This window comes from Gorilla gorilla, chromosome 18, assembly GCF_029281585.2.
Source record: "Gorilla gorilla gorilla isolate KB3781 chromosome 18, NHGRI_mGorGor1-v2.1_pri, whole genome shotgun sequence".
Taxonomy (NCBI): domain Eukaryota; kingdom Metazoa; phylum Chordata; class Mammalia; order Primates; family Hominidae; genus Gorilla; species Gorilla gorilla.
Window position 1 is genome coordinate 6,420,312 of NC_073242.2, and position 21,025 is coordinate 6,441,336.

The 21,025-nt window shown below is 52.3% G+C and overlaps 2 protein-coding genes and 1 non-coding gene across 4 annotated transcripts; 1 reads left to right on the forward strand and 2 right to left on the reverse strand.

Annotated features, from left to right (window-relative positions):
• Positions 1-187: 187 nt before the first annotated feature.
• Positions 188-4,551, reverse strand: LOC101132282 (serine protease 33). Its single transcript, XM_063699772.1, has 5 exons — positions 4,441-4,551; positions 1,341-1,663; positions 917-1,188; positions 546-715; positions 188-346 (listed from the first exon to the last, which is right to left on the reverse strand). Exons 1-5 carry the CDS (start codon positions 4,549-4,551, stop codon positions 188-190), a joined length of 1,035 nt encoding a protein of 344 aa, XP_063555842.1.
• On the forward strand, positions 1,573-20,962 carry PRSS41 (serine protease 41). Of its 2 annotated transcripts, XM_055365031.2 has the most exons (8): positions 1,573-2,737; positions 8,243-8,364; positions 15,626-15,752; positions 15,840-15,968; positions 16,184-16,349; positions 16,510-16,793; positions 20,031-20,188; positions 20,567-20,962. In XM_055365031.2, exons 3-8 carry the CDS (start codon positions 15,689-15,691, stop codon positions 20,783-20,785), a joined length of 1,020 nt encoding a protein of 339 aa, XP_055221006.1. In that variant the 5' UTR covers positions 1,573-2,737; positions 8,243-8,364; positions 15,626-15,688; the 3' UTR covers positions 20,786-20,962. The 2 variants fall into 2 exon arrangements, with proteins under 2 accessions (XP_055221006.1, XP_063556002.1); XM_063699932.1 differs by lacking the exons at positions 1,573-2,737; positions 8,243-8,364 and having other exon boundaries at positions 15,666-15,752; positions 15,840-16,349.
• LOC115933420 (small nucleolar RNA SNORA3/SNORA45 family) lies at positions 13,619-13,744 on the reverse strand. Its single transcript, XR_004069278.3, has one exon. It is a non-coding gene; the product is annotated as a small nucleolar RNA SNORA3/SNORA45 family (small nucleolar RNA).
• Positions 20,963-21,025: the final 63 nt, after the last annotated feature.

Sequence of the window (21,025 nt, forward strand, 5' to 3'; positions counted from 1 at the left end):
CAGATCTGGTGAGCCCCAAAGAGGAGAGGAGGCAGGAGGTGGTGGGTGGGGGGTGGGGTGGCCTTTAGCTTTTTTAGGCATCTTGGCCTCGAGGCAGAAGGGATGTGGGGTATGGGCAGGTGCCCGGATGAACCAGGAGGCTGAGGGACCCCAGCAGCTGGCTCCAGGTCAGCCTCACCGGCTAGCATTAGAAGCTGACGCGAGCCTGAATCCAGGGGCTATATGTGGCCACATTGGTGTGGACACCTGGACGGCTGGGCAGGGCACAACCCTTGCCCCAGCTCACCACGCCCACCAGGACCCAGCTCCCAGACTGCAGGCAGGTCAGAGGTCCCCCAGAATCACCCTGCAGGAGAAAGAGGAGCCTAGGTCCCAGCCCTCCCAGGACTTCAGTTCTCAGGGCTCCAGACCCCTGGGGTGGTGCCTCTAGGTTGGAGGCCAGGATCCTGAACCTGAGTTGGGATGTCCTGGGTCCTGGAGTTCAGGGAGGGAGGGTGCTGGGCACAGGGATGGGACTCCGGAGGCTGGGGAGGCTGGGTGCACACCTGGCAGGCGTCCTTGTGGCCCTGGGTGTAGCCGGCACACAGACTCCCAGGCAGCAAAATGCGCTCAGCCTGGGGCACGTCCGCGCCCACGTGGTAGAGGCCGTCGCAGGTGCGCGAGTCCAGCAGCGGCACCCTTACTCCTTGTAGCGGTCGCCCCACTGGGAGGGGCACTGGGGGAAGAGGAGGAATCTGAGAGGCAGGCGTGGAGCGGGGGCCAGTGGCAGAAGCTGAGCTCTGAGTGAGAGGAGGTTTTGTTCCCTAGAAGCCGCCCTGGGTCCTGGATTGGAGCAGTGAGGGGCTGGGATTTCCAGTCAGATGGAGGAGGACGTGGGGGCTCCCGGATGCCTCGGAGCCCCGCCCTCCTGCCTTACCTCCTGGGCGGAGGCTGCCCCAGCCGGTGACCCAGCATGGTGTGCCGGGCGACGGGCGGGCGCCGGGCACGGGCAGGCAGACGGGTTGGACGCGAGCGCTCAGGGGCACCGGGCGACGCAACTGCAGCAGTGCCAGGTCGCCGCGGGCCCCGTCCTCGGAGTAGTCCGGGGGCAGCAGCACCCGTCGCACAGGCACCGAGAGCGTGCGGGGCGAGGTGGAGCCCAGACGCAGCGCCCCCAGGCGCACGCGGTACTCAGCTGGCAGTGCCCTCCTGCAGGACAGGAGCAGGGGACTACTTCCAGCACCGGGTCCTCGACCCCCTCCAGCCCGCCTCGACCCCAACGCCTCTGCCAGGCCACACCCGGTCCTCTGCGGGCCTTGCCTTCCTTGCACAGCCCGCCTGGGCCCTCGGTGAGCACTGACCTGGGGAAGCAGTGCGCCGCTGTCAGCACCCACTGGGGGGCGATGAGCGACCCCCCGCACACGTGTGCTCCACGATGCTGGATGCTCGCCTGCCACGGCCACTCTCCGTCCCGGCCATCCCGGCCCCCAACGATCCGACTGGACACGCGGGGCTGCCCGCAGGCTACAAAAGGACCAGGGGCGGTGAGGGTTGGCTGAGGACCTGGGGCCTGGGAGGCAGGTGTTGGGGGGGAGACACGGGGCCGAGGTCCAGGAGGGGCTGACTCGGGTGGACTCCGAGGCTTCCTCACCTGCAGACTTCCTTCCCTGAGTCCCAGCAGCTCCTGGAGGAGGAAGCAGGGAAGGGACCAGATTATAGATTTGGTGTCAAATAACGGAGTTGGAGGGGAGGCCAGAGATGAGGAAGGAGGGTGAAACATAATGTTGCCCTGACATTGCGCAAGGCTTTCGTGCCGTCTGTTATCTTATTTAACCCTCCCCAGAGCACTGTGAAGGTGCAGGGGGGAAGGGTGTATGAGCATGACACCGACAAGCACATCGAGGTGTGGTGAGGTCAAGGTCAGTGGCAGAGAGGATTGAGCCCTTGGAATCAAGATTAGAAAGCCCAAGAGTGCTCCGGGGCTCCCTCTCCCTCTCCCTCTCCCTCTCCCTCTCCCTCTCCCTTTCCCTCTCCCCTTTCCACGGTCTCCCTCTCATGCCGAACCCTCTCCCTCTCTTTCCACGGTCTCCCTCTCATGCCGAGCCGAGGCTGGACTGTGCTGCTGCCATCTTGGCTCACTGCAACCTCCCTGCCTGATTCTCCTGCCTCAGCCTGCCCAGTGCCTGCGATTGCAGGCGCGCGCCGCCACGCCTGACTGGTTTGCGTATTTTTTTGGTGGAGATGGGGTTTCGCTGTGTTGGCCGGGCTGGTCTCCAGCTCCTAACCGCCAGTGATCTGCCAGCCTAGGCCTCCCGAGGTGCCGGGATTGCAGACGGAGTCTCCTTCACTCAGTGCTCAATGGTGCCCAGGCTGGAGTGCAGTGGCGAGATCTCGGCTCGCTACAACCTCCACCTCCCAGCCGCCTGCCTTGGCCTCCCAAAGTGCGGAGATTGCAGCCTCTGCCTGGCCGCCACCCCGTCTGGGAAGTGAGGAGCGTCTCTGCCTGGCCGCCCATCGTCTGGGACGTGAGGAGCCCCTCTGCCCGGCTGCCCAGTCTGGAAAGTGAGGAGCGTCTCTGCCCGGCCGCCATCCCACCTAGGAAGTGAGGAGCGTCTCTGCCCGGCCACCCATCGTCTGAGATGTGGGGAGCGCCTCTGCCCGGCCACGACCCCGTCTGGGATGTGAGGAGCGCCTCGGCCCGGCCACGACCCCGTCTGGGAGGTGAGGAGCACCTCTGCCCGGCCCCCCCGTCTGAGAAGTGAGGAGCCCCTCCGCCCGGCTGCCACCCCGTCTGGGAAGTGAGGAGCGTCTCCGCCCAGCAGCCACCCCGTCCGGGAGGGAGGTGGGGGTCAGCCCCCACCAGGCCAGCCGCCCCGTCCGGGAGGTGAGGGGCGCCTCTGCCCAGCCGCCCCTACTGGGAAGTGAGGAGCCCCTCTGCCCAGCCAGCCGCCCCGTCCGGGAGGGAGGTGGGGGGTTCAGCCCCCCACCCGGCCAGCCGACCGGTCCGGGAGGGAGGTGGGGGGGTCAGCCCCCCGCCTGGCCAGCCGCCCCGTCCGGGAGGTGTACCCAACAGCTCATTGAGAACGGGCCATGATGACAATGGCGGTTTTGTGGAATAGAAAGGGGGGAAAGGTGGGGAAAAGATTGAGAAATCGGAAGGTTGCTGTGTCTGTGTAGAAAGAAGTAGATATGGGAGACTTTTCATTTTGTTCTGTACTAAGAAAAATTCTTCTACCTTGGGATCCTGTTGATCTATGACCCTACCCCCAACCCTGTGCTCTCTGAAACATGTGCTGTGTCCACTCAGGGTTAAATGGATTAGGGGCGGTGCAAGATGTGCTTTGTTAAACAGATGCTTGAAGGCAGTATGCTCGTTGAGAGTCATCACCACTCCCTAATCTCGAGTGCCCAGGGACACAAACACTCTGCCTAGGAAAACCAGAGATCTTTGTTCGCTTGTTTGTCTGCTGACCTTCCTTCCACTGTTGTCCTGTGACCCTGCCAGGTCCCCCTCTGCGGGAAACACCCAAGAATGATCAATAGAAAATAAAATTAAAAAAAAAAAAAAAGAGTGCTCCAGGGAGCTGGGCCCAGGGAGCAGTGAGATGGGAGAACTGGGAGCCAAGGTGTCTGCGGCCCTCACCCCCAGTCCCTGTCCCCACTCACCCAGCACCAGAAGGAGCAGGACCTGGAGACAGGAAACCCCTCTCATTCTGTCTTCAAGGCTGGGCTGGATAAGGGTGGCACTGCCTAGGGCTTGGACTCTGGTCTGGAGCCAGCAGGGAGAAGAGAGGAGAGTCCTGCCCCAGGGGCACCAATCCTTACCCCAGCCCCTCACCCCCTCCGTGGTCCTTCTGTCTGTCCTCAGCTCCTGGTGGGTCCTGGACTTATCCTGGTGGCCCAGGCTGTATACCCTTCGTTCTGCCCAGGCCCCAGGTATGCAGCACCCACCACCCAGATATTTGGGCATCCTTGGTCTCAACAGAAGCCCTGGAGCCTAACCCCCCTCGGTCATCCTCACTCCCTCCCTCATCCCCCTCCCCCATCCTCATCCCCCTCCCTCATCCTCCCCCTCATCCTCACCCCCTCCCTCATCCTCACTCCCTCCTCCGTCCTCACCCCCCTCCTCCTCACTCCCCTCCCTCATCCTCACCCCTCTCTCATCCTCACCCCCTCCTCTATCCTCACCCCTCCTCCATCCTCAGCCCCCTCCTCCTCACTCCCTTCCCTCATCCTCACCCCCTCCCTCATCCTCACCCCTCTCTCATCCTCATCCCCTCCCCATCCTTCACCCCCTCCCTCATCCTCACCCCTCTCTTGTCCTCACCCCCCCATCTTCACCCCCCTGTCCTCACCCCCTACCTCATCCTCACCCCCTCCCTCATCCTCACCCCTCTCTTATCCTCATCCCCTCCCCATCCTTCACCGCCTCCCTCATCCTCACCCCTCTCTCGTCCTCACCCCCCCCATCTTCACCCCCCCATCCTCACCCCCTACCTCATCCTCACCCCCTCCTCTATCCTCACCCTCTCCTCCATCCTCACCCCCCTCCTCCTCACTCTCCTCCCTCATCCTCACTCCCTCCCCCATCCCTCACCCCCTCCCTCATCCTTCACCCCCTCCCTCATCCTCACTCCTCTCTCATCACCCCTCCTCCATCCTTCACCCCCCCATCCTCACCCCCTCCCTCATCCTCACCCCCTTCCTCTATCCTCACCTCCTCCTCCATCCTCACCCCCTTCCTCCTCAGTCCCCTCCCTCATCTTCACCACTTCCCTCATCCTCACCCCTCTCTCATCCTCACCCCCTCCCCCATCCTTCACCCCTCCTTGTCCTCACCCTCATCCTCACCCACTGGCTGCCCCTGCAGCCCCCACAGCCCCTGGCTTGCTCTCACCCTCACAGCCTGGTGCCTTCTGCTGACTGGGGTTGGGGGAGGGCCTAGGGGCTTAAAGGGCCAGGAGAGAGCGAGGCTCAGCCAAGGAGTAATTAACAGGGCCAAGGTGGGGCTGCGGCTTTACTGGACCAGCCTCAAACAAAGATGCTTTGAGCAGAGCTTTACAGGTGGCAGGAGAGGGCCAATGGGTTTCTCGAAGGAAGCCTGCCTTGGGCCAAGGTACTAGAACTGGGGGCTGGAGGAGAGCAGTGGTGCGGGTAGGTGCTGGGAGGGGTTGCGGTCAGGTGGGGAAGCTCTGCAGGATCCGGGGCAACTCCTCTCCAAACCTGACCTGGGCTCCCTGCAGAGCACACCTTGCTGGAGCTTCTGCGCTCCATTGTTCTGTGCAGAAATCCCATCTCACACCGCAGGCCTGGCCAGACAGCTCCACCCAGAGACCCCAGCATGGCCAGCCCCCTTCCAGATCTGGGGTCTGGAGCAGCTGGAGGTGGAAAGGGACTGGTTCAAAGTTGGTGGCACTCCTTACTTGACCAGAGGCAGGGGGAGACTTGACCTTGGGGACCAGTGCACTCTTTGGTTTGGGGTGGCCGAGACAGAGCAAGATGCTGGGGTCAGGGGACAGGAACTCCCTTTCTCTCGAGGCCTGTGGAGGACCAGGGCCTGGATGGTCCAGGGCCCTGTAGTTCCCTCTTGGGCTCATACACAGCGTTCGCTGCCTAGGAGTCTCTCCAGTCCCTCTCTGCATAGTCAACTCCTCTTATCCCTCAGCCTTCTGCTCTGCCACCTCCTCCTGCCTCCTTTGCAGCCCTGCCACAGTTGTACTTTTTTCTTTTTCTTTTTTTTTTTTGTTTTTCTTTCTTTTTTTTTTTTTAAGAGACAGGGTCTTGGCCAAGCATGGTGGCTCATGCCTGTAATCCCTGCGTTTTGGGAAGCCGAGATGGGTGGCTCATTTGAGGTCAGGGGTTTGAGACCAGCCTGGCCAACATGGTGAAACCTCGTCTCTACTAAAAATACAAAAATTAGCCAGGCCTGATGGCGGGCGCCTGTAATCTCAGCTACTCGGGAGGCTGAGGCACAGGAATTGCTTGAACCCGGGAGGTGGAAGTTGCAGTGAGCCGAGATTATGCCACTGTACTCCAGCCTGGGCGACGCAGTGAGATTCTGTCTCAAAAAAAAAAAAAAAAAAAAGGGAGAGAGAGACAGGGTCTTGCTCTGTCACCCAGGCTGGAGTGCAGTGGTACAATCACAACTCCCTGCATCCTTGACCTCTGGGCTCAAGTGATCCTGCCACCTCAGCTTCTCGAGTAGTTGGGGCCACAGGTGCATGCCACAGCACCTAGCAATTTTTTTTCCCAGAGATGAGGTCTTGCAATGATGCCCAACTTGTTCTCGAACTCCTGGGCTCAAGAGATCCTCTTGCTGTAGTCTCCCAAAGTGCTGGGGTTATAGGCGTGTGCCACCGAGGCTAGCCCATAGTTGTCCTTTGACAGGGACTTGAGGAGGTTTGATTTACATCCTCTTGTCTCTCCTCCAGCATCAGGGTCTGGGTCTGTGTCCCTGTAGGAGTCCGCTTGGGCTGCCATAAACAAAAACCACAGCCGAAGGGGCTTTCTTTTTTTTTTTTTTCTGAGCCAGTCTTGCTCTGTCTCCAGGCTGGAGTGCAGTGGCGTGATCTCGGCTCACTGCAACCTCCACCTCCCGGGTTCAAGCAATTCTCCTGCCTCAGCCTCCTGAGTAGCGGGGATTACAGGTGCGCGCCATCACGCCCGGCTAATTTTTTTTTTTTTTTTTTTTTGTATTTTTAGTGGAGACGGGGTTTCACCTTGTTGGCCAGGATGGTCTTGATCTCTTGACCTCATGATCCGCCCGCTTCGGCCTCCCAAAGTGCTGGGATTACAGGCGTGAGCCACCGCGCCCAGCCGTGGGGGCTTAAACAACATAAATGTATTGCTCATGACTCTAGAGCCTGGGAATTCCAAGATCAAGGTGCCAGTAACATAGTTTTCATTCTAAGGCCACTTTTCTTGGCTTGTTGGGTGGCCTGCATCTTGCTGTGTGCTTCCGTGGCCTCTGCGTGCATGAGGGGATGGAGAGAGGTAGGTTGCACTCTTGTCACTTCTTATGAGTGACACAGAACGGCTGGGCTCCCAGTTAAACCCCACCTTCAAGCCTGGAGCCCCAGCCCTAAGTGAAAACATCTGACCCTGTTTTTCTGCTCAAATGATTGCCTTCTTGGCCCACCCCGCCCCCTAACCTGTACCGGTAAAAACCAGACCAGATGGCAGAAAAAAAGGAAGAAAAGAGCAACACAAGCAGCTGACCAGCAGGGATACAAGCTGCTGAGCCTTGGGGATACATGCAGCTGAGCTTTAGCCGTGGATAGATGCGGCTAACTTCAGATGGTGCGACTTCAGGGAAAGACCACCTTCCTTCCGCACCAATTCCCCATCCTGCTGACAGCCACTTTTATCACCCATTGAAATCCTCTGCATGCACTACCTTCCAAATAGCTCGTGTGACCTGGTTCTTCCTGGACACTGAACAAGAACTCGGGTGTCAAAAAGGGCAGGTGCAGGATGCTGTCACCCTGACCCTTCACTGAACTGTTAATATTTAGCCATCCACGAACAACAGCTCAGTGAAACGAGCCACTCCAGTTCCTGCCCACGAAGGGGGTCACAGTCAAGGGAACAAATCCCGTCTCATAAGGACACGAATTCTATTGGATTAGGGTCCTACTCTTTTTTTTTTTTTTTTTGAGACGGAGTCTTGCTCTGTCGCCCAGGCTGGAGTGCAGTGGCACAATCTCGGCTCACCGCAACCTCCGCCTCCCGGGTTCAAGTGATTCTTCTGCCTCAGCCTGCCGAGTAGCTGGGATTACAGGCATGCGCCACCACGCCCAGCTAATTTTGTACTTTTAGTAGAGACAGGGTTTCTCCATGTTGGTCAGGCTGGTCTCGAACTCCCGACCTCAGGCGATCCACCCGCCTTGGCCTCCCAAAGTGCCGGGATTATAGGCGTGAGCCACTGTGCCCGGCAGGGTTCTACTCTTGTGACCTCGTTTAACCTTAATTACTTCCATAAGGGCAAATACAGTCACACCAGTGAGTAAGGCTTTGATATATGAATTTTGGAGGGGACACAAACATTTCAGTGCATAACATTCTCCAGTGGGCAGGACAGTGCCCAGCACAGAGCTGGCACTAAGGATTTGGGAATAAGTGGCCAAGGCTGAGCAGGGCAGCAGACTGGGGATGAGGCTGAGGGACACAGAGGAGGGGGCTGGTGGGGACACAGACCCAGCATCTGGATGCAACGTAGACAGAGGGTGGCCTTCAGGCCTGACCTCTGCTGTCCCCGTTTTAGGACCACACTCAAGACCAGCTCTCTGCAACTGGGCTTTGGCACCCCGGTCTCCAGCTTTGAGTCCTTGGGAGAGCTGTTGAAGCCTCACCTACCCTGCTTTCCTCATCTGCAAAATCCACCTGGTAGGTTGTGGTAAAGATTAATGGGGTTAACCATGCAGAGCTTGGCACAGTGACCAGCACTTGACAAATGCTAGGAAAGTCCTGCAAGAATAAAAGAAGTACACTCCCACCCTCCCTGAGCCTCCAGAATCTTCTGCTATACCAGGTTGGCTGCCCTTAGAGGGCATAGTGGGGACAAGGCCAGGTGGGCAGTGTCCCTCTCTGTCATGGTTGGGTGCGGCTGGAGACCTGGACCAGCATGAGAGTGACAATGGGCCCTCAGAATATGCAGCCACCCCGGGGGACTTGGCCAAGCACTGGGAGGGAAGCCAGCTAGGAGGATGGACTCCCTGTTCAGCGGGAGCTGGGTCTCTGCCTGTTCAGCGGGAGCTGTGTCTCTCCCTGTTCAGTGGGAGCTGGGTCTCTGCCTGTTCAGCGGGAGCTGGGTCTCTGCCTGTTGCAATTTGGGGTGAAGGGGGAGGTTGGAGATCTGAGGACACCTGAGGGCTTGGGTTAAAGAAATGGATTCTCACGGCGAAATGGGCTTTTTTCAGGGGAGGGTCTGCAACTGGTTAAATATTGGACATTGGATCTTTGGGAGAGGAGGGAAAGAGTCCCCAGACCCAACCCCTGTCTCAGCTCCTATGTTGAGAAACTGAGGCACAGACCCTCAGGTAGACCCACCTCCCCTTCAGCACCGCTCTTTTTTTTTCTTTTTTTTTTAGTGGTAAAAAACACACAACACAAATATACCATCTTGGCCGGGCGCGGTGGCTCACACCTGCAATCCCAGCACTTTGGGAGGCTGAGGAAGGTGGATCACCTGAGGTCAGGAGTTCGAGATCAGCCTGGCCAACATGGCGAAACCCTGTCTGTACTAAAAATACAAAAAAATAGCCAGGTGTGGTGGCACATGCCTGTAATCCCAGCTACTTGGGAGGCTGAGGCAGGAGAATCGCTTGAACTGGGGAGGCAGAGGTTGCAGTGAGCCAAGATCACACCAGTGCACTTCAGCCTGGGTGACAGAGTGAGACTCCGTCTCAAAAAAAAAAAAAAAACGAAAACACACACACACAAAATAAACAAATATACCCTCTTAATTTTTAAGTGGATGGTATAGTATTGTCAACTATATGCAGATTCCTGTAAACAGATCTCTAGAGCATTTTCATCTTGCTTGACTGAAACTCTTTTCCTTGAACAACAGCTCTGTGTGTCCCTCTCCCCCAGCTCCTGGCAACCACCATTTTACTTGCTGCTTTGATGAGTTCGTTACTTTAAATACCTCATATAAGTGGAATTTTGCAGTATTTTTTGTTCTGTAACTAGCTTATTTCACTTAGCATAAGGTCCTCAAGATCCATCCGCGTTGTAGCATATGAAAGAATTTCATTCTTTTTTAAGGGTAAATAATATTCTGTCAGGAGTTCCTGACCAGCCTGGCCAATATGGTGAAACCCCATCTCTACTAAAAATACAAAAATTAGCTGGGTGTGGTGGCGCCCATCAGTCCCAGCTACTCAGGAGGCTGAGGCAGGAGAATCGCTTGAACCTGGAGGTGGAGTTTGCAGTGAGCCGAGATCGTAACATTGCAGTCCAGCCTGGGCGACAAGAGCGAAACTCCATCTCAAATCATCATAATAATAATGATAATAATAGGCTGGGCACGGTGGCTCACGCCTGTAATCTCAGCACTTTGGGAGGCCCAGGCAGGTGGATCTCGAGGTCAGGAGATTGAGGCCATCCTGGCTAACATGGTGAAACCCTGTCTCTACTAAAAAAAAAAAAATACAAAAATGTAGCCAGGTGTGGTGGCATGTGCCTGTAGTCTCAGCTACTCAGGAGGCTGAGGCAGGAGAATTGCTTGAACCTGAGAAGCGGAGGTTGCAGTGAGCTAAGACTGCGCCACTGCAATCCAGCCTGGGCAACAGAGCAAGACTCTGTCTGAAAATTACAATAATAATATTCTATTGTATACGACATTTTCTTTATCCATTTATCCGTTGATGGACATTTGGGTTGTTTTCATATCTTGGCTATTGTGAATAATGCTGCAATGAACATGAGTGTGCAAATATTTTCTGAGATCCTGTTTTCAGTTCCTGGGGATATATACCCAGAAGTGGACTGCCGGGTCATATGGTAACTCTATTTTTAATTTTTCGAGGAACCTGCATACTGTTTGCCATAGCGGCCGCACCATTTTTACAATCCCATCAACAGCACACAAGTGTTCCAAATTTTCCGCATCCTCACCGACACCTGTAATTTTCTATTTTTTGTTTTGTTTTGTTTTTGTTGTTGTTTTGAGACGGAGTCGCACTCTGTCGCTCAGGCTGGAGTGCAATGGCATGATCTCAGCTCACTGCAACCTCTGCCCCGCCCCGGGTTCAAGCAATTCTCCTGCCTGAGCCTCCCAATTTTCTGTTTTTTGATAGTGATCATCCTAACGGGTGGGAGGGAGCATTCTGTTGTTTGAATTTGCAGTTCTCTGACACTTAGTGATGCTGAGTATGTTTTCGTGTGCTTGTTAGCACATGTGCATATCTTCTTTGGAGAAATTTCTGTCAAGTCCTTTGCCCATTTTTAAATTGGGTTATTTATTTGTTATTGGGCTGTAGTTCTTTATGTATTCTGGTTATCAGCCCTTTAGCTGACATATGGTTTGCAATTTTTTTTTCCTGTTCCACATGTTGCCTTTTCACTCTGTGGATCATTTCCTTTGCTGCACAGAAGTTTTTGTTTGATGTATTCCCACTTGTCTATTTCTGCTTTTGTTGCCTGTGCTTTTCCCATCTGATCCAAGAAATCATTGCCCAATCCAATGGCCTGGAGCTTTCCCCCTAGGTTTCCTTTCAGGAATTTTATTCACACCCTGGGAATTTCTAGGAATTTTTCTTCTAGGAATTTTATGGCTTCAGGTCTCACATTAGTTCTTTAAGCCATTTTGAGTTGATTTTTGTATATGGTATATTTGTATACGGTATAAGATAAGGGCCTATCTTTATTCTGAAACCACTGTTGCAAAATTACGATGGAGAAATATAGCATAGCTGACTCTGTCTTCCTTTTTTTTTTTTTTTTTTTTTTGAGACAGAGTCTTGCTCTGTCTCCCAGGCTGGAGTGCAATAGTGCAATCTCGGCTCACTGCAACCTCCGCCTCCCAGGTTCAAGCGATTCTCCTGCCTCAGCCTCCCAAGTAGCTGGGATGACAGGCACCTGCCACCGTGCCCAGCTAATTTTTGTATTTTTTAGTAGAGACGGGGTTTCGCCGTGTTGGTCAGGCTGATCTCAAACTCCTGACCTCAGGTGGTTCACCCGCCTTGGCATCCCAAAGTGCTGGGATTACAGACTTGAGCCACCACGCCCGGCCAACTCTGTCTTCTTCTGACCTTCAAGCTGTCCTTGGTCATTCCTATGCATAGGCCAAACTAACTTCAGGAGGAATTTACTTTATAGTTTAACTTAAAAGCAAAGATGATAATAGTCCCCACTAAAACGAACTCCCTCTTTGCTCAGGGACCAAAAACCGCCTTTGTAAGACTAATAAAAAGCCAAAAGACTAGGATGATGGGAGGGGCCTGAACTCTGCTCAGAGGTAGGCATAGTTTCAGTAATGCCTTACTGCTCTGGAGTCATGTGGCCAGAGCTTACAAGATTTGTGACTTCCCCAATTGCTTCTATAGATAACATCACTATTGTACAACCTAGGATTGTTTTTTTGAGATTTTGTTTGGACTGACCTCACCCAGACTCATGACTCATGACTCACGGCTCAGCTAATCCTGTGGCCCTACCCAAAGGTGGATCAGCACCCAAGGACCCCTATGATTGCATCCCCAACGAATCAGCAGCACCCATTCGCTAGCCCACTGCCCACCAAATTGTCCATAAAAACCCTAACCTCTGAGCCATCAGAGAGATTGATTTGAGTGATAACTCATTCTCCTGCATGGGCCAGCCTCACATCAGTTAAGCTCTTTACCTACTGCAATGCCAAGGTCTCAGTTAATTGATTAACTGTGCAGCTGGCAAGAAGGACGCATTAAGTGATTACAGTTCTTTTGCATGTGAATAACCAGTTTTCCCAACACCACTTTGAAGAGATTATCCTTTCCCCATTGTGTAGATCAGTTGACCATATATATATATATGTGTGAGGGTTTATTTCTGGGCTCTCTGTTCTGTTTTGTTGACTTGTATGTCTGTCTTTATGCTAATACCATATTGTTTTGATTCCTGTAGCTTTGTAATAGTTTTTGAAAATGGGAAGTTTGAACCCTCCAGTTTTGTTCCTTTTTCTTATAATAGTTTTGGTTATTTTGGGTCCTTTGACATTCCATATAAATTTTAGGATTTTTTTCTGTCTGAAAAATGCCATTGGGGTTTTGATAGATATTGCATTGAATCCACAAATTGCTTTGGGTACTATGGACGTTTTAACAACATTGTAATTGCCCAACAGTTTGTTCCTGACTGCTGCACAGACAAAACCAGTTCGCTGAAAAGATGATGTTGCAGTAAAGAAAGAGTTTATTTGACCCTAGGCTAGCCACATGGGGGTGGAGTTATTACTCAAGTCAGCCTCCCCAAAGGCTCGGAGGTTAGGGTTTTTCAACGACAGTTTGATGGGCTGGGGGCCAGGGAACCGGTGCTGCTCTTTGGTTGGAGATGCCATCATAGGGGTGTAAAAACTTGTCCTGTGTGCTGAGTCCACCTTTGGAGGGGTTGGCAGCATCAGCTGAGCCATGAGTCATGAGTCTGGGTGGGGTCAGTCTGAAAAACATCTCAAAAAACCAATCCTAGATTCTGCACGAGTGATGTTATCTATAGAAGCAATTGCGGAAGTCACAACTCCTGTTACCTTTGCCACGTGACTCCTGAGCAGTAAAAGGCATTATTGAAAATATGCCTACCTCATAGCAGAACTCAGGCCCTCCCGTCATCCTCATCTCATGGCTTTTCATTAGGTTTTTTTGTTGTTGTTGTTAGCCTTTAATGAACCTCCCTCCATGTGGCTTCAAGTCACCAGGACACAGGCCTCCGTCACCCCCTGCCCCCCAGACACCGTTAATCTTCTCCTCAGCTCTTCTGCTGAAGAATTTGGCCTTCATGGTGACACGATGCTTTGGGAGCTTTCCCTTTCCCAGAACTTTGCAGCAGCCCTAGAAGAGCAGAGAAAAAGTTTACAGTACACTGTGGTAGGTACCAACTGCCTGATGGGTATGAGGAAAGAGGGCTGCTAACCCACTTTCCAAAACCCCAGGCAGGGTATGTATGTTTCTGCTCTGCGCACTAAAGGAAGCAACGACTGCCCCCACCAGTGAATCAAGACCAGTAGATTCTCTCCAAGTACCGTAGCACACCAAGAGCTGTGTCAGGATGCGACTCTAGTCTCGGCAGCCTTTCATTTGTTTTACGAATACAGTTTCATTTCCAGAACAAGGAGGAGATCAGTTTTAGGGAGGGATGATTATCATCCTTACTTCAAAGCTAAACTATAAACTAAATTCCTCCCATGGTTAGCTTGGTCTACACCCAGGAATGAGCGAAGGACAGCCAGCCTGTGAGGCTAGAAGCAAGGTGGAGTCAGCCACGTTAGGTTTTTGTCATTGATATAATGTTTGCAAAGGCGGTTTTAAGATTATCTTTTAATTCATGAACATGGAATGTCTTTTCGTTTACTTAGGTCTTCTTTAATTTTTTTTTTTTAATTTGAGACGGAGTCTTGCTCTTTTGCCCAGGTTGGAGTGCAGTGGGGTGATCTCAGCTCACTACAACCTCCGCCTCCCGGGTTCAAGCAGTTCTCTGCCTCAGCCTCCTGAGTAGCTGGGATTACAGGCACGCACCACCATGCCCAACTAATTTTTGTATTTTCAGTAGAGACAGGGTGTCACCATCTTGGCCAGGCTGGTCTCACACTCCTGACCTCGTGATCCACCCGCCTCGACCTCCCAAAGTGCTGGGATTACAGGCATGAGCCACCACACCCAGGTGGGACGGTTTTCTTAATTTCATTTTTGGATTGTTCATTGCTAGTATATAGAAACACAGCTGATTTCTGAGTGTTAATTTTGTATCCTGCAACTGCTGAATTTATTAGTTCTAACAGTTTTTTTGTGTGAAATCTTTTTTTTTTTTTTTGAGACGAGTCTCGCTCTGTTGCCCAGGCTAGAGTGCAGTGGCGCGATCTCGGCTCGCTGCAAGCTCCGCCTCCCGGGTTCACACCATTCTCCTGTCTCAGCCTCCCGAGTAGCTGGGACTACAGGTGCCCGCCACCACGCCTGGCTAATTTTTTATATTTTTAGTAGAGACGGGGTTTCACCGTGTTAGCTAGGATGGTCTCGATCTCCTGACCTCCTGATCCGCCCGCCTCAGCCTCCCAAAGTGTTGGGATTACAGGCGTGAGCCACCGCGCCCGGCCTTGTGTGAAATCTTTAGAGACTTCTACAAACAAGATGTCATCTGCAAATGGAAGTATTTTACTTCTTCCTTTCTGATTTGCACGTCTTTTTTTTTTTCTTTTTTTTTTTTTGTCTAATTATTCTGGCTAGAAGTTTCAGTACAATGTTGCATGGCATTGGTAAAACTGGGTATCCTTGCCTTGTTCCTGATCTTAGAGGAAAAGCTTTCAGTTTTTCATCGAGTATGAGTTTAGCTGTGGGCTTTACTGTGTTAAGGTCTTGTCTTTCTTTCTTTCTCTCTTTCTTTCTTTCTTCTTTTTCTTTTCTTTCTTTTTTTTTTTTTCAGTATCTTGATCTGTCGCCTAGAATAGAGTGCAATGGCATTATCGCAGCTCATTGCAGCCTCTATCTCCCAGTCTCGAGTGAGTCTCCTGCCTCAGCCTCCCAAGTAGCTGGGACTTCAGGCGTGTGCCACCATGCTCAGCTAATTTTTTTTTTTTTTTTTTTTTTGAGAAGGAGTCTTGCTCTGTCGCCCAGGCTGGAGTGCAGTGGCGCGATCTTCCAGGCCCCACCCAGCCCTCGGGAAGGCCTTGCCTACCTGCTTTAAGGGGACTCCTGGCTCAGGGCCAGGCCCTTGGTGCTGGAGGAGGTCGTGGGTGGAGGGCAGGGGGCACCAAGCGGGCAGCCAGGACCCCCGGGCTGCAGACAAGAAAAGGACTGTGGGGTCCACCGGGTCTGGGCCACATCAAGGAATGTGGTTGAAGATCCGCCCTTAGGAGCTGAAAGCCAGGGCGCTATCAGGCCTGAGAGGCCCCAAACAGCCCTTGGGCCCGGTTTGGGAGGATTAAGCTGGAGCTCCCAACCCGCCCTGCCCCCAGGGGGCGCCCCCGGCCCGGCGCGAGAGGAGGCCAAGGGGGCGCCAGGCCGCGGGAGAGGAGGCCATGGGCGCGCGCGGGGCGCTGCTGCTGGCGCTGCTGCTGGCTCGGACTGGACTCGGGAAGCCGGGTGAGCTCGGGGCGCTACTGGCGGGACCGGGGGCAGCGGGGAGGCTGGGAGGTGGAGGCCGCGGGGGTCACTTCTTGTCTCCTGCAGGGTCGCAGGAGGAGGAGTTGTTGTCAGGTAGGGCGCCCAGGACGCGCGATGCCAGCCAGGGCGGCTGGGCCGGGGTGCACGGGGGCCCATCTACTGCTGTTCCAGGTCCCGAGAACGTGATGCTCTCAAGTAACTAATGGGCCCTAGGGGTGGGACCGTCCACTGCCCACCACGTGGGAGGGTCCCTAGCGTCACCTTCTTGGCGCGCGGTTCCCCGGGGAGCCCCCCGCTGCGCGCACCCCGGGGCAAGGCCGGACGGGGCGGGCCTGCCCACCCCACCCCACCCCACCCCACCCCACCCCACCCCACCCGGCAGCTCGGCCGCGTCCGTCTGTCCATCCCAGAGGCCTGCGGCCACCGGGAAATTCACTCGCTGGTGGCGGGCGGAGTGGAGTCCGCGCGCGGGCGCTGGCCATGGCAGGCCAGCCTGCGCCTGAGGAGACGCCACCGATGTGGAGGGAGCCTGCTCAGCCGCCGCTGGGTGCTCTCGGCTGCGCACTGCTTCCAAAAGTGAGTCTGGGGAGCGGTCGGGCCTCAGACTTGCTAATGGCCTCCAGGATGAGCAAACAGTAGCCACCCCGGAGCTTGGCCTCAGGGACTGGGCCTCCGGCATGCTCAGGCGGCCAGCCCCCTATTCCAGGGCTCCCCGCCCTCTCTCCTTTTCTGCTAGGCACTACTATCCCTCCGAGTGGACGGTCCAGCTGGGCGAGCTGACTTCCAGGCCAACTCCTTGGAACCTGCGGGCCTACAGCAGTCGTTACAAAGTGCAGGACATCATTGTGAACCCTGACGCACTTGGGGTTCTACGCAATGACATTGCGCTGCTGAGACTGGCCTCTTCTGTCACCTACAATGCGTACATCCAGCCCATTTGCATCGAGTCTTCCACCTTCACCTTCGTGCACCGGCCGGACTGCTGGGTGACCGGCTGGGGGTTAATCAGCCCCAGTGGCAGTGAGGCTGGGGATAGACCGGGTGGGGTGATGGGGGTGCGGGGTGAGCATTACCCTCTACCCCTGTTCCCGCTACACAAGCACAGCAGCCCCCTCCTTGGTCTGGGGCTGCAACCTGCGCCCCTCCTGCTCTCATTCTCTCCTCACTTGCTTTTCTGCTCTCACTGCCACCTGTCAGGACAGGGACCAAACACCCAGTTCTTCCCCCTTCCAGGGACTGTGGGGGCCAGTAGGACAGTGTGAGAGGGAGGCCAGCTTGGCCTGGGCCTGAAGGAGTGAGGGGGAGTTCGGGAGGACCTGGTGACAGAAGCCTCAGGCAATGATTTTTAAAAATTAAGGCAACTCACAAACCATAACATTTTCAAGTGTTCAGTGTTGAAGTACACAATTCCAGTGATTTGTAGCCTACAGTCATGTGTCACTTAATGACCGGGATATGTTCTGAGATATGCATCATGAGGCACTTTCATCATTGTGTCAACATCATGGAGTGTAGTTACACAAACCCAGATGGCAGAGCCTGCTACACACCCAGACTGTGTGGTCTATCCCATTGCTCCTGGGCCACAAACCTGTGCAGCTTGTTACTGCACTGAATACCAGAGCAGTTGTAACACACTGTTAAGTACTTATGTACTTAAACATATCTAAACAGAGAAGAGGCACAGTAAAGATATGGCATAAAAGATAAAAACTGGGCCAGGCGCATGAGCCTGTAATCCCAGCACTTTGGGAGGCCGAGGCAGGTGAATCACCTGAGGTCAGGAGTTCGAGACCAGCCTGACCAATATGGTGAAACCCCGTCTCTACTAAAAATACAAAAATTAGCTGGGTGTGGGGGCAGGTGCCTGTAATCTCAGCTCCTTGGGAGGCTGAGGCAGGAGAATCGCTTGAACCCGTGAGGGGCAGAGGTTTCAGCGAGCCGAGATGGCACCACTGCATTCCAGCCTGGGTGACAGAGCGATATTCCATCTCAAAAAAAAAAAAAAGATAAAAAACAGTATACCTGTGCCCTAGGCACTTACCATTAGTGGAGCTGGCTGGACTAGAAGTGGCTGTTGGTAAGTGAATGAATAGTGAGTGAATGTGAAGGTCTAGGACATGACTGTACACTACTGTAGACTTTATAAACACTGAGGCTACACTAAATTTACCCAAAAACCTTTTCTTTCTTTAATAGCAAGTGGAACTTAGCTTACTGTAAACTTTTTACTTTATAAAAATTATTGCTATTTTAACTTTCTTACTGTTTTGTAATAGCAGCTACCTTAAGACACAAACACATTGTATAGCTATATGAAAATATTTTCCTTCTTTATATCCTTTTTCTATGAGCTTTTTTTCTATTCCATACACATGGAACATACAACATATGATTTTTGGGGGTCTAGATTCTTTCATATAACAGTGTCTCCAAGGTTCATTTTGTGGGATGTATCAATAAGGGGTTTCACTATGTTGGCTAGGCTGGTCTCGAACTCCTGACCTCAGGTGAACTACCCACCTCGGCCTCCCAAAGTTCAGGGATTACAGGTGTGAGCCACGGTGCCCAGCCATTTTATCAATTATTAATAGTGAGCTATTAACATCTCCAGCTATTGTTGTAGAACTGTCTATTTCTCCCACCAATTCTGTCAATTTTGCTTTATATGTGTTGGGGATCTGTTGTTAGGTATGAAGATGTTTATGATTGGTATATTTTCTTGATGATTTGATTGTTTTATCAATATGTAATGTTGTTCTTGGACTCTTATAACAAGTTTGTATTAAATTCTATTTTGTCTGATAGAGTATAGTAACCTCAGCTCTCTTTTGGTTACTATTTTTATGGAAATTTTTCCCAACCTTTCACTTTCAGCCTGTGTGTTTCACTGGATCTAAAGTGAATCTCTTATAAGGAGCACCTATCTGGATCCAGTGATTTTTTTAAAAGCCATTTTATCAGTCTCTGCTTTTTATTTGGAGCATTCAAGCCCCTTTACATTAAGAGTAATTAGTTACAGATCTGCAAAGAATTACTTCTGCCATTTTGTTACTTGGTTTTTAGATCTCATCATATCTTTTTTCCATGCTGATGTTTTATATTTCTTTTGTTTCTTATTTCCTCATTTTTGTTTAACTGATTGTTTTAGAGTACCATATTGATTCCCTTCTCATTTCCTTCTCCGTGTTTATTTTGCTTTGTTAGTGGTTGCCCTAGGGATTACAATTAATATCTAAACCTTATAACAACCTACTTTGAATTTATACCAACTTAGCTTCAACAGTATTAAAAAAAATCTCTGTTCTTATATGGCTCCATTCCTCCACTTTATGTTGTTATTGTCACAATTTACATCTTTGTTCATTGTGTAACCTTTAACCTAGATTTATAATTATTGTTTTATGTATTTGTCATTTAAATTACATAAGAAAAAGAGGAGTTACACACCAAAACTACAATAATACTGACTTTTATATTTACCTATGTAGTTGTCTTGACCAGGGCTCTTTATTTGTTTGTATGACTTTGAGTCACTCTCTAGTGTTCTTTCATTTTAACTGGAAGGATTCCTTTATCCACTTCTTGTAGGATAGATCAACTAATGACAAATCTTCTCAGCTTTTGGTTATCTGAGAATGTCTTGATTTCTTCTTCATTTTTTTCCTGATATAAAATTCTTGGTTGACTGTTTCTGTTAATCTTGCTGAGGATCCCTTGTCCTTGATGAATCACTTCTCTCTCCATGTTCATAAGATTCTCCCTTTATCTTTTGTTAGTTTTATTATAATGTGTCTCGGTGTAAATCTCTTTGTGTTTATCCTATGTGGAATTTGCTCAGCTTCTTGAATCTGTGGGTTCATGTCTTTCATCAAATATGGCAAGTTTTGACCTGGATCCCACAGCTGTCATGTGTTAATCATAAACATTCTCATCTACTGTAGCCCTTCTTCCTGCCGTGCTTTGGTTGAGAAATCTCTCCGCGGACTCAGGCAGGGGCTATCATCTCCATTCTACAGACAGAGAAACCGAGTTTCAGGAAGCACTGCAACAGCCTGGCCCATCTATTGGGTTATTCTGTGATATTGTTGATTGCTCTTGATGCACTGGGTGCTGGGGAGTCAAGAGCAATGCTGGGTATTGTGGGTGTATCAGGGATCTTCTCCCCACCACTATAACACATGCCCTTTCTCCTCTCCCTGCTCCAGATAGCAGAGGAGAGGTGAAGGGTGCTCTCTTTCTCTGTCCTATCTCCAGCACCTCTGCCACCTCCTTACAACCTCCGGGAAGCACAGGTCACCATCTTAAACAACACCAGGTGTAATTACCTATTTGAACAGCCCTCTAGCCATAGTATGATCCGGGATTCCATGTTTTGTGCTGGTGCTGAGGATGGCAGTGTAGACACCTGCAAAGTGAGTGCCTCTACCCCACCAGGGAATCCCACCCTCTCCAGCCTCTCCAGCTCTAGACCTGAGAGCAACTACCATTTCTCCCCCAACCACTCCCAACCCATTGCTTGGATTTCTTAGGAGAAAACCAGTGCAGTCTCAGTTACTGAGCCTACTAAATATGCTTCTCATTTTTCATAAATTCTGCCTACACTGATTAACCCACCAACCCCTGGAGGCTGTTGCCCCACTTTGAAAGTGTAGAAACTGAGACTTGATTCCATGGGAAGGAGTAAGGTTTACATTCAGTCTGCCTAGCTCCACAGCCCCTCCTGCTCTCATGGCCTCTCTGCTGCCCCACCCACTCTGCCCCAGGCTGGGCTCACCCATGCTGCTCCCCAGGGTGACTCAGGTGGACCCTTGGTCTGTGACAAGGATGGACTGTGGTATCAGGTTGGAATCGTGAGCTGGGGAATGGACTGCGGTCAACCCAATCGGCCTGGTGTCTACACCAACATCAGTGTGTACTTCCACTGGATCCGGAGGGTGATGTCCCACAGTACACCCAGGCCAAACCCCTCCCAGCTGTTGCTGCTCCTTGCCCTGCTGTGGGCTCCCTGACTCCTGCAGCCATTCTGAGTGCACCAGAAACTGTGAGGCTGCAGTGGGGACCACAGTATTGGCTCACCTCCTCTGGGCTGTGGGCGCTTCAGGGACAGGGTTGGGACTGCCTGCTGGATCAGATTCCAGCCCCTTTTGTCTTGTTTGCTAATAAATACGTGTGCATGTTCAAGCTGATGCCTTGCAGAGCTTTCTGTGGACCTAAGGGGCTTCGTGGACAACTCCCTCCTCTTCACTCAT

Bases quoted from the DNA above. Each gene is read 5' to 3' on its own strand.
- LOC101132282 (XM_063699772.1), bottom strand. From the start codon at position 4,551: ATGAGGGAGGAGAGTGAGGAGGAGGGGGGTGAGGATGGAGGAGAGGGT. The intron at 1,664-4,440 runs GTGAGGACGAGA...TTCCTCCTCCAG, and splicing joins GGGGGGTGAAGATGGGGGGG to GAGCTGCTGGGACTCAGGGA. The intron at 1,189-1,340 runs GTCAGTGCTCAC...CCTGTCCTGCAG, and splicing joins GCGGCGCACTGCTTCCCCAG to GAGGGCACTGCCAGCTGAGT.
- PRSS41 (XM_063699932.1), top strand. From the start codon at position 15,976: ATGGGCCCTAGGGGTGGGACCGTCCACTGCCCACCACGTGGGAGGGTC. The intron at 16,794-20,030 runs GTGAGGCTGGGG...TCCTATCTCCAG, and splicing joins GTTAATCAGCCCCAGTGGCA to CACCTCTGCCACCTCCTTAC. The intron at 20,189-20,566 runs GTGAGTGCCTCT...GCTGCTCCCCAG, and splicing joins GCAGTGTAGACACCTGCAAA to GGTGACTCAGGTGGACCCTT.